The sequence below is a fragment of the Pseudonaja textilis genome, chromosome 2, assembly GCF_049901715.1.
Source record: "Pseudonaja textilis isolate UNSWEBS1 chromosome 2, rPseTex1.2, whole genome shotgun sequence".
In the NCBI taxonomy this organism is placed as follows: Eukaryota; Metazoa; Chordata; class Lepidosauria; order Squamata; family Elapidae; genus Pseudonaja; species Pseudonaja textilis.
Genome location: NC_141991.1, coordinates 139,621,595 through 139,634,214, shown reverse-complemented (window position 1 = coordinate 139,634,214; position 12,620 = coordinate 139,621,595). Strand labels below are relative to the sequence as shown.

General features: G+C 43.1%; 1 protein-coding gene across 2 annotated transcripts in view; it reads left to right on the top strand.

The window, feature by feature from the left end:
• PPP1R1A (protein phosphatase 1 regulatory inhibitor subunit 1A) overlaps window positions 1–12,620 on the top strand; it is an 89,531-nt gene that overhangs the window by 73,309 nt on the left and 3,602 nt on the right. For both annotated transcript variants that reach the window (XM_026713757.2, XM_026713758.2), the window contains exons 3-5: window positions 23–60; window positions 1,390–1,453; window positions 4,932–5,138. In XM_026713757.2, the coding sequence (XP_026569542.1) occupies window positions 23–60; window positions 1,390–1,453; window positions 4,932–5,138 (309 nt within the window). The remainder of the gene's footprint in view (window positions 1–22; window positions 61–1,389; window positions 1,454–4,931; window positions 5,139–12,620) is intronic.

Genomic DNA, 12,620 nt, shown 5'->3' with positions numbered 1-12,620 from the left:
TGTCCCTGTTTTTTCACCCTAGAAATCGATGAAGACCGGATCCCCAACCCGCTTCTGAAGGTATATACACTCCTGCTGTTCTCGGACTTGAACCATAGAGTCAGTGTATGCATTTAGCAGAATAATATAGTAATACACAAAAGCCATCCAGGATGATAATAGGGGAATACATGTCATGTATGAATGGACACACTTCCCATAAAAAAAGTGTTTACTGAGAAGTAAAACTAAGAATGCCAGGAACACCAAAGCACTAGTTCTTAGAGTGCCACACACAAAGCTTTCATGGGACTGGAATGAGTTTTACTGTTATTGCTCAAATTAATAAGCTTTAATAATGGGAAAAGATGGAATTAATTTTACGGCTACTTGAAGTCTCCCAACTGACCTGGCTGGGAGCAAAGAAGTACAGGAAATCTAGCCCTCTGCTGCCCTCCTGTGGTAGTCTAGATTTTCTCAACCCCAATCTTGTAGCCTCATCTGCATGTCTGATTCTGAAGGGACCAGAGGTCAATTTTGCTGTTTACCATGTTTCCCCCCATTGTTCCATGGGAGTGGGGAGGAGGATAGACCTCTGCAGATCATAAACTTGAAAAAAGGGAGTGCAGGCGAAGAGGCTTGGGCTGGTTCTAGCTTGTCAACTAAAGGCAAGAGCCCAGAAAATTGTAGTCTTCTAACGCACCAGATAATGTGCCCATCACAAAGAAGAAGCTGGAACTCCAGATCTTCAAGAATTTGTTTCATTCATTCTTGTTTCAGTCTCTGAGTAACAAGAACTAGATGCAACACTTAGTTAAAAGATTGTACATTGTTAGGAATATAAGTCACCTAACAGATATTTGGGTTAGAAATATATAAACCAGGATAGACATTTTAATACTGTCTCTTTAAGAGCATGCTAAAAACTGCAATTGGGTGTGGTTACTCAAATGGCCATAGGATGGAGCCAGAAACCTGGGTTGTTTAGTCTTAGTCTCAGAAGAGTCTCAGTGAAGTGAGTGAGTCTGTTTTTCCTTCTGCTGGAGAGTATTGCCATTCCTCCATTTTTCCTAATTGGCTGATATTTCTGGATTTGATGTAAGTCTGATACTGAACTGTTTTTGGCACTGGACTTTGTTATTGGATTATTCTTGGATTGAAAACTGACTGATTTGCTTGTGAATGACTTTGGACTGTTTATTTTGACCTTTGCTTAAACTTTTCTGAAAGTAAAAACCAACATTTACTGTACAGTGTATCTGTGTGCTGTGTGTGTATTATTCAAACACTACTCTCTATACGTCTCCCTGTATGCACTCATTCTCCTAACGGGGAATTACCTCAACATATATTGCACCTGAATTTTGGCATTTTGTATCTCTTAGGACTTTCTCTTTCTTCTCTTTGCAGCCAGGATTGTCAATGTCCCCAAGGCAGAGGAAGAAGGTCTCTCGCACTACTCCAACCATGAAAGGTAACTGGTCCGGAAGCCATGTGGCTGTACTGAAGGACGGAATCCATCACGGTGCCTAGGAAACAGCAACAAGATAGTTTGCTGCTTTCTGAGCCTCAGAAGGGCTCACTGTTACGTCCAGCAGTTCCCTTGCCCTTCTTGAAATGATAGGGAGAAAGAAGGGGGAACATTTGGAAAGGTAGTCTCACCAGATAGTCTGAGTTTTCTTCCCACTCCAAATGAGACACGCTCAGCCTTCTTGTATGTCCAAATCAGTGGTTGTATTTTACTGGTTCGGCCTGGTTCTACCGAACCGGTAGTGCCGAAGAGCAGTGGAGACTGAACTGGTTCCCTTCAACACTCTGCTGTTGGGCCCACCCGCCTGCCCGGGTTGCCATACTGACCTTTTTGTCCTGCTTTTGAAGTGCAGCTGCTTTGTGCAGCACAGCAGATTGTCGTGTGGTGGCTGCTGAAGCAACAAGGAGAGTGCAGGATTGCAGGAAGTGAACCAGAAAGCCTCTGAGCCTGCACAAAGTACGTGTTTAGCGCGTGCACAAAAAGTGTGTGTGCGCATGCACCAAACACGCACTTTGCCTAGGCGCAGAAGCTTTCCACCAAGCCATGCCCACCGAACCAGTGGTAAATGTTTTTGAAACACACAACTGGTCCAAATCACAATCTGACCTCATCCCCCAGTCCCCTGTCCTATTTTCAAAACATGAAGTGAGGGTGAGGTGAGTAGTGAGTCAAATGCTTGCCAGCTCTCTGTAGAACAGAGCTTGAAATAATATCCTGTTGTTAAAATGGAAGGTCCACAGGCTGATTGTGGGTTTTTAAAATATATATCTTCTTTCTTGCTATATGTGCTATACCAGACATTGCATCCTGCGATACTCATTAAAAGAGCATAGGGTTTATTTTTGGATGAGTGTCACCACCTTGTCTATAATGTACTCCCCATTAGCTTGTAGTATTCAGAACTTGTCAGTCAGTGCTAAGATTCCTTTAGCCTTTCCATCATTTTGTAAGGTCTTTCTTTCTCCTCCCCCTCCCCCCCACTGTTCCCACTCCTCCCACCTCCCTGTAACTTTTCACATATCCTGCCTAATCCCTACCAGGATCGTGTTTCATTAATTTTGCATTAAAGCAGTTTATCTCTTTGTGTTGGTCCTCTGCATTCTCTCCAATTACCAGCCTTCTCCTCCTTCGTCTTTGACTCCGGAGTGTTGCAGTGCCTCGTATAATGCAGGATGCAATTGTCAGGCTGGGGTGGGACTGCAGCAGCCACTGCAGAGGAGTGCAGAGATCAGCATTAAAAGCCTGTCAGAAGTTTCTAAATTAGAACATGTGTATTCAAGGAAAGGGGAAACATCACAATCCAGGAAATAGATACAAGAATTATCATTGCCATTCAAGTTTCAAGGTCAACCTGTGAATGGCTATTAGGAATACTGTATTATTAGTCTGAAGGCTAGACAGGAAGAATGTGGAGAGGATCAAAGAACAACAAAATAATCCTCTCCTAATGATGCATTCCACCTACAGTGGTTTCCAAATCATCGGTGAATCTTTGGGAACCTGTTTAGCATAAGTGTGGCCCAATTTCCCATAATCTCTAGCCATCAAAGGCATCTACGAAGCTGAAGTTCGCAAATTCCAATATCTAAGGGACTGCCACAAAAGAAGAGGGGGGGGGGGTTGTCAATCAATTCTCCACAGCGCCTGAAACTAGAACAAGTAGCAATGGATGAAAACTAATCAAGGAAAGACGCAACCTAGAACCAAGGAGAAATTTCCTGACAGTGAAAACAATGAATCGATTGTGAAATTGTTTGCCTCTAGAAGTAGTGGGTGCTCCAACATTGGAGGTTTTTAAGAAGAGATTGGACAACCATTTGTCTGAAACAGTCTGGGGTTTCCTGTTCGAACAGGGAATTGGACTAGAAGAGCCCCCCCAATTCTAGTCCGTTCCAATTCTGTCAAAACTGCAGGCCACTTATACTGTGTAAGACTAACCAGTAGATATGTTCAGTGGTGGTATTCAGACGGTTCGCACTGGTTCAGGCTAACCAGTAGAAAGGATTTGGCATGGGTCACCGAACTGGTAGTAAGTTCTGGCTGGTGTCAGCTGGTGCTCCATTCAAAATCCAAGAAAGAAATACTTAGACTCTTTTAATTAGAGAAAAGATATCTTTTACTGGAAATGAAGTGGTAGCAACAAGAGAATTCTGAATCTGAGGAAATAGGCGCGTAAATCACATATACAAAGTGATGGAAATGTTCCCACCCCCAATAGTTCAAATGGTTCTTCCAATTAAAAGTTGTGAATATCATCGTGTGGACATCTTCAGGTGGTGATGAAGTTTCTGTCCCTTGACCTTGCCATACTTTGATAAAGATTTGCAGCTGTGCAGAGAAAAGAAAGCTAAGCAAGAAATAGAAACCTAAGCAAGAATGTACTCTCCCCCTTCCTCAGTTTATACAATGCTAGTTTGTACCACCTTCAGCTCGCTTCCCATACTTGTCCCCTCTCCTCCCCCCGTTACTTATGGCAGACGAAAGATGCAAAGCAAAGGTAGAAGATCTTGAAGGCTGACACACTGGCTTGCTTGCCCCGCCCACCTGATGCTTGCTCACCCTGCCCACTTGACATTCGCCCCGTAAGGTATTTCTTTTTTTTTTTTCCCCTACTGACAATCAGCTGTTCATATGATCAGCTGTGGTGGGATTCCCCTAGCTTGTCTTACTGCTTCACCCAAGAGGATTCCCTGAGGCCTAGCAAGGCAAAAAATGGAGGGAGGGGTGCAGGCTCCCCTCTCCATTTTCTGCCTTCCTGAGCTCCAGGGGAGCCCTGAGGCCTAGAAGGCCCCCAAATGGAGTGTGGGGGGGGGGGTCCAGGATCCATTTTTCTTCTTCCTGAGTCCCAGGGGAGCCTTCTGGAAGCAAAAACACCCCCCAGGAGGCTTGCCTGAGGCCCAGAAGGCCCAAAAACGGGTGGGGATGGCTGCAAAAAAGCCATTCCCACCCAGTCACATGGCTATGCCCACCTAGCCATGCGCCATGCACAGATCTGGTAGGAAATTTTTTTTAATCCTGCCAGTGGATATTGTAGTGTATTTAAATAGAGACTTCTAGGGCGATGTTCCTATTGGTTAGAAGAAGCAACGATACAATTGGTTAGTAACGTTAGTATCTGATTGGCCGCCTATAGTGGCGGGAAGTTTAACTAAATGTCATTGGTTGCGAGCCATGGAGCAGCCACTATAAAAAGGGCTGCTGTAGTTCGACTGCAGTTGAAATTACTGTTTATTATTAAAGAGCTGAAGTCAACTCCGGTCTGAGAGTCTCTTTACTGGTGACAGAACAGATATGTTCCTTAATGCACCAGAACAATTTTCTGTTTTCAGCAGAGACTTTCAAAAAAAGTAAACATTTCCATAAGAATCAAATCATCCTGGGATCACAGTTTTCATAAGTTTTGCCCACCTCTACTTTTCAGAGCTCCAGCTGATGGTCGAACACCATCTTTGCAAGCAGCAGGGAGATGAAGAGGAAGAAGACAGTGCTGAGGTACAAGAGTCACACAGTCCAAGCTGCTGCCCTCATGCCAACATAGAACCGGCCCACAGTCCCGAAAGCTGCCCTTTGGCTCAAGCCCACGCCCAGCCGGAGTCCCAGGAAAAACCACACTCTGGTCTTGAAGAACGTGAGTATGATCCTATCAATGTAGGGCAAGCCAGGCTTCCTTGGAGCATCTCACTTGTACCCACTTCCCATGAAGAAGGAAGCCTGCCTAGATTGCTTCAAGTCTTGACCCCAAACCTGACCAGATATGTGCTTTCTTCAAAGGAGATAGTCCAAGCCTAGTAAGGAGCTTGAAGTTCTCCAGATGTTACTGAATCACAGTTCCCAACAGGCTTGGCCTATGTGGCAACATTTGAGAGTCACAGATTTTCCACCTCTATCAAAATGTGTGTGGGGGGGGAACCTCTTTTAAATTCACTCTTCTTTCATGAAGAAAGTTCATTTTCCATGGAACAGGAAAACACCTAATAAAATAGCCCCTTGAGGTATACTGCTTTTGGAAAATATGTATTTTTGTTTGTTTGTTTTATTTTCCCAGTGCATGCTCTTTTCATTCATGCCCTAATATTGTAATGACCGAAGGCCCTTCCAAGCCACCAGCTCTGGGAGGAAGGATCAGGGTCCCAAGTTCAGGCTTTGATTGATTGATTGATTTTCTTCAGAAATGAAGGACCACGATCAAGAGAAGTAAAAAAAAAAAAAAGGACTTAGAAATACCACAGTGGGATAATAAGAATGCGGAGCAGGATTTGATCTGGGCTAATTTCATGCCCTGATCCATGCCGCCCAGGCTGACACACACATTAGTCCAAGCACATTCTTCAGAATTTGCACTTCTTTGAATATTGCCTTGTCCATTTTGGCTCAAAGAAGACAATGCTCTTCAAAGCTATACCAATTTCAAAGGAAATGTCTGCTGCGTTAGATAGTTTTTTTTAAATGCATATATGTCTGTGCTTGTCTGTGGTGTGTATCTGGATGTCCAAATAGAGGATTTATGCAGATTTTTTAAAATTGCCAATCCAAGGCAGGACACACTAGATCCATTAATATATACATGGCAAGTTAGCGCAGGCCCAGAAAATAATTGATCTGTCCAAAACGTCACAGTATTCAGATTTCTTCAGTTTCCAGTGGTGACCTAAATTATTACGTGTACCTTATCCCGCCCACCCACAGTCACCCCCAAACTGAAGAGGAACAGCTGAGAAATAGTCTTTTTCCTGCCTGTAGAATCCAACTCAGTCATTCAAAGAACGTGACCTTGACTCTGTATATTGATGCCATGCTACCATAACATGGGTTCCAACCTAAACTTCCGGCTTCTTTCCCTAGTGGCCAGGCAGGCTGTTGTGGCTGTGCATTGTAACTCCACAGCCTGGGAGAGCTGCAATTTCTCCACCACCGACATAACCCAGTATTTCATCAAGATGCATGTTAAAGCAGTGTTGCTGCAGATCCCTTTGATCAGCTGCGCAGGTGGCAGAGCATATTATCTATACCAAAGCACCCTGGATTGTATGTTATGCCTGATAACAACCTACTTTGGCTTCATAAGTCAGGGAAACAGTGGCCTCCAGTGGCCAAATGTGTGATGACCCAGGGTGGTTTACAAAACAAACACAGTTACAGAAAACAGGTGAAGCCCCTTTTATTCCTTCACTTTGCTTCCAAGCTCTGAATATCTTTGACAGAAGATAAGAAAAACCCCACACAGTTACATGAAGAAGAAAAAAAGCAACACAAACCAGGCAAGATAAGGGCTGGAGGATGTCCCAAACTCTTATCCAGTTGTCACAGCTGCAGCCCATGAAGAGGATCAAGGCCCTCTCCTCCCGAGGAGACCACGTCTCTCCCTTATCTCTCCTCCTTGCATGCCCTAGGTCGGAGAGGGGATGGGCCTGGGTCTTCCTCTGACTGCTCAGCTGGCCTCTGCCCTTCCCCAGCCTCCTCCACAACCTCCAGAGCCACACTAACACTTCCTGTCGGCTGTTCTCCTCTCCCTCAGAGTCAGCCTCCACCACGGGCATGAGAAAAGGCTAATGTGACAGCCAAGTTGGTTTTGGCCATACTGAACTACAGGTAGTCCTCGATTTGCAACTATTCTTCTAGTGGCCAATCAAAGTTACAACGGCACTGAAAAGAGTGGCGTATGACCGTTTTCACAGTGATGACCTTTGTAGCATCTCCATGATCACGCAATCAAAACTCAGATGCTTGGGCAATCGGTTCAGACTTTATGACCGTTGCTGTGTCCCAAGGTCACATGATCCCCTTTTTGCGACCTTCTGACAAGGGAAGCCAGATGCACTTAACAACCGGGTTACTAGTTTAACAACAGTGATTCACTTAACGGTGGCAAGAAAGGTCATATAGTGGGGGGAAAGCGCACTTAACAAATATCAACGACAGAAGTTTTGGGCTCATTTGTGGCCATAAGTTGAGGACTTCCTGTATTTGAGAGTAAAATCAATCCATTCTAAGCTCATCCATTGCCCCGGGTGTCTTGCGTGTTTGCACACTGGAGGGCAGGATTTAGATCCCTTGCTATCCCTATAAATAATGCATTAAGAATGTTCTTTTTTTAAAAAAAAAAAACAGCCTGGAATCCCTTACCAAATTCTCACAGCACGAGCTGGCGCTACAGTGTGGTGTCCCTGGATAATGAGCATCAAACAATCGCAGCAGAAATAGCAATAGCATGTAGGTTTATGTACCGCCCCACAGGGCTTTACAGCATTCTTTGGGTGGTTTACAATGTCAGCATTATTTGCATATTGTCCCCGACAATCTGAGTCCTCTTTGTACCAACCTTGGAAGAATAGAAGGCTGAGTCTTCTTCAACCTTGAACCCCGTCATGTTCGAACTCCAGGCTGTGGGCAGACTTTGCCTGCAATACTGCACTTTAACCACTCAGCCACTAGGGCCGTGGTGGTATTCTACTGGTTTGGCCCGGTTCACCTGAACCGGTAGCTCTGACAATCATTTGTGAGTGAACCAGTTCACTCCAATGATCAGCTGCCTGGCCCTATACTGACTTTTATTTTCTGCTTTCCAACCTCAGCTGCTTCGTGTGGCACAGCCAATTGCCGTGCATCAGCTGTTTTTTAGTTTAGTTTTTTTTAGTTTAGTTTACTTTATTGTCATTGCACCTCGTACATCGAAATCAAACACCATCTTCAGTGCACATCATGACCATGACCGTGAAAATAAACACAAACACGCATCCTTCACCCTCCACACATTGAATTGAAAACCCCTGATATTGCATTAACATTGCACTATACAGTAGGATTCAAAAGAGCTACTGCCCTGGGATAGAAACTGTTTTTCAGCCTATATGCCCTTGTTGTTATTATCCTGTACCATCTGCCAGATGGTAATAGTTCAAAAAAAGGGTTCCCAGGATGAGATGGATCTTTGAGAATGTTTTGAACTTTCTTAAGGCAGCAGGAGCTATAAAGCTCTTCCAAAGAGAGGAGAGGGCAACCAATGATCTTCTGGGCAATGACATTAACCCTCTGGAGCGCTTTCCTATCTGCCACTGTGCAATTGGCAAACCATACAGAGGTGCAGTAAGTTAAAAGTTTTACACACAGGGCTTGCAGCAGAAGGTGGGTTGCAAACGCTGCGCATGCGCAAAGCGCATGTATGTGCACAAAGGCGCGCTCACACCAAACCAATAGGAAATTTTTTTGAAACCCGTCACTGCACAGGGCAGCACATCTTATGATCTTTCAAAGGGGAAGGAAGTTGCAGCTGAGGGAGAAATATCAGTTACTGAAAGAGTACAGCCTGGGCTTATCCCGTCATAGAGGTAGGCTAAGTAACTTTCTGGTGTATCAGTAACCTAGGGGTGTTTGTGCCCCAGGTATTCACACATCTTACAAGAGACATCTTTGAAGAAAGCACACTATTGGAGGAAAGTCAGTAGTTTGTGGGTGCTCAGTATTTTCCTGCATTTCACAGGATGTAATCAGGCATCATTGAATTTCTTTCAACCACCCACAATTCAAATATAGAAACACCTACTCAAGCAAAAGAATTGATAGGTGTGTGATCATTTGGCTCTTTGAAATGATTAAATGGACTTTCAGCATTGAAGAGTGGTGTGTACACGAGTAAAGGAGAGAGTTTGCAAGCAAAGTTCTTATTTGTTGATTTGTTTTATTCATTCATTCATGGATTAGGGCTTGTGTATATGTTCTCCTTTTTCTCCAGGAAATATACATCACACTTCCTTCCCATTCAGTTTGATTGTCACAAATTGTCCCGTGAGGTGGTGTGATATATAGTGTAATCTCTTTAGCTAACCCACACTCTGTGTGTGTGTGTGTGTGAGAGAGAGAGAGAGAGAGAGACAGAGACAGAGACAGAGACAGAGAGACTGGCCCAAGTGACTAGCCAAGGTCACCCAACTGCCTTCATGTTTAAGGCATGACTAGAACTCATAGTCTTTCAGTTTCTAGCCTGGTGGCTTAACCACTACCCTAAATAGGCTGCCATCAAAGGCATAGGCACACCATTTTAATTTAATACTCAACAGATTCTGGATGACTGAATTGCAAATGTAATGAAGAAAGTTTAAGGAGTGGTAGGAAAGATGGAATTTACACACACACACACACACACACACACACACACACACACACTGCTGTGTGGATGAATGGGCAACATAGTGAATTTAATTGATATGAATGATGGTTGCCAAAAAATGTGGCAGAAGATTTAATCTAGATTTTTTAAAAAACTACAAGTTCAATTACAAAATCAGAAATGCAAATAAGAAACAAGCAATCGCATTGATTCTTATAATTTAATGTGACAGCATTCTGCAGTTAGGCTATGAGACGTAAAGCAGAGTATGTAAAATGTGGATTTGCTTGAGGCAGGAAAAAAAATCGGGCTGGCTCTGCAGAACATAATCTGGGTCAGAAACTATTAGCTGCATATAGTAAAAGAAAACACAGAAATAATTTAGCACACGGCTATCTTGCAATAGCAATAGAAAGAGGTTCAGAGATGTTACCATTCACTTAAAAATAAAAACACTAGCATTTGTGCCTTATGGAGCTACTTCCAGAGTAACTCAAGGAAATAAGTAACTCAAAGAAATAAGTTTACTGCAGATACCTCAATGGCTCCATCTTGTCTACAACCACTTTTCTTGTTTTTCTCTCACACTTTTAAAGTGGATTTTTTTTAAAAAATCCACCTCCTAGTTCAGCTCTTCCATAGCTTCTAGGTCTATTTCCACTACTTCTTCCATATTCTTCTAGGTCTATTTCCACTACTTCTTCCATATTTCCAGATTGGTGCACTGTTTTTTATCCAGAACTCCAAACCGTATACATTTTTCTTTCACCTACAGCCCCCGATCCCAAATATTCACAAACGGAAAGCAATCTGCATGGCCTTCCCAAAACAAACCACGATCATTTTTCTTCAGCGTTGTTCCACTAATAGGGAGCCTCCGTTCTGAGCCTGGCATGAACGTGAGGATTCTCCTGCAGGACTAACCTCCCTGCAGGTAGCCAGCATATCTGCTTCTCTCTCCCAACAACAATTTGCAGTAGATGCAAGGTAGATTGGGTGGAAGAGTCAGCTGACGGGCATGACTGAGGTGAGATCCTGAGGAGCTCACCCCCTCTTCTTCAGGTCCCACTGGTGATCCCAGAGAACTGCCAGGGAAAGGAGACATCTGCAGTAGGACTTAAGGAGAACCACCTCAAAAGAAAATGGCTAATTAAACAACAGCTCTTAGTACAAGCATCCCAGACAGAAAGAAGGCAAGCAATGTTATAGCTTACATACTCTTAGCAAGATTTTCTGTTGCATTGGCACAGGAGTAAGAGACAGAAAACAGGAAAGCCATCTGTTGCTCAAACACTATTAATGGTATAAAAATACAAGCTGCAGCCATTTACTATATCTCCTTGCTTACAGAAACATGTCTTAGTTTTTTGTTTCCTCTCCCCAAGCTGATTGACATCATTGCTATTTTGGCACAGCCGTTCTGATAAAAGCATAAAACCCTCTCCCTGATATTTGCAGCCAGCAATGTTGCAAAGTCAGCCCCAAAGCAGGTATACTTAAAGGACAATTATCCTCAAATCCTACCCCAACTCTTTCCTCTGTTTCCTTTCCCCATCCAAGGATTTGATAAACTAGGAGGGAATAGCAGAGAAGTCCTCGTATTACAGCTGATAGGCGGAAAGATGCACAAATGAGTATATAAATGTTCAGATCACTGCTAGTATTATACTAGTATAATAGTATATTACACACACACACACACACACACACACACACACACACTGCTGTGTGGATGAATGGGCAAGATAGTGAATTTAATTGATATGAATGATGATTGACAAAAAATGTGGCAGAAGATTTAATCTAGATTTTTTAAAAACTACAAGTTCAATTACAAAATCAGAAATGCAAATAAGAAACAAGCAATTGCATTGATTCTTATAATTTAATGTATTACAGCTGATAGGCGGAAAGATGCACAAATGAGTATATAAATGTTCAGATCACTGCTAGTATTATACTAGTATAATAGTATAATACTAGTATTATACATACTTAAAAAGAAAAAAGAAAGCACAGATTAAAAAAAACTATTCTAAAAAGTGACTCCTTCCATGCACAATTTAATTTTTTTTTTTAAAAAAAAGCCACAGTTTAACTCTCCGCTCTTTCTTTTCAAAGTTGGAAAACTACACACACTGAAGCATTTCTCCCTAAAGAAACCGTAACACTGAATTATTTGGGACTCTGACCTCCCTGCTGAGTATGGGAAGTCAATTATTCTGCTAATGTATGCAGACCTAGTTATCTCTTGTAAGCCACCTTTATTCTGAAAGGCAGCATCTCTAGAGACTTTAAATAATGTTACCCGGTAGATTAATTAGCGGCACGAGGATGCTTTTCTTATTTGTTCTGCTAGCATTTACACTCCTGGAGCTCTCCCAGATTCTTCTCCTTGCTTTTTTAATTTGGGGTGGGGGGAGAAGGGGCAGTGGCAGGCAGCATCACAAAAGCATTCTCGCCTGAAATTGCCTCCACCCGTTGACATAAACGAAGAGGGTGCATCCCGTTCAAAGTCTGTGCATCCATGAGTTGGTGTGGATTGATTTGTTTTGGTTTGTTTCCAGTTACTTGTTGGGCTGCCTCCTCAATCAATTTAGGGATGGGGATTGATGGTCATGGCCCAGTAGTGATGGGTTTTAATTGCTGTCTACCCAATCCCCTTCCAACAGCTACAAGCCATCTAGAACCTATCTATACCTACTTACCTACCCAGGATATTATGCACAACAGTGCCTGCTTATTAACAATGCATCTCATTTGGCATTTCTTTTCTCAGTGACCTAGTTTTGGAGAGATTTCCCAGGAACCTGACAGTCTTCATGTCTTGTTTTTCTTTTCTTTTCTTTGAATTCTATATCTTTCGTGTTATCTACCGAGATTTTGTCATTTCCCAGTTTCTCCCCTGGTCCTGATGCACTATGAATGAAAGAAAAATCCCCCTCCTGCTCTTTTCTGCTGATCTCCCCTTGGACACATACACACACACACACACACACATGCACT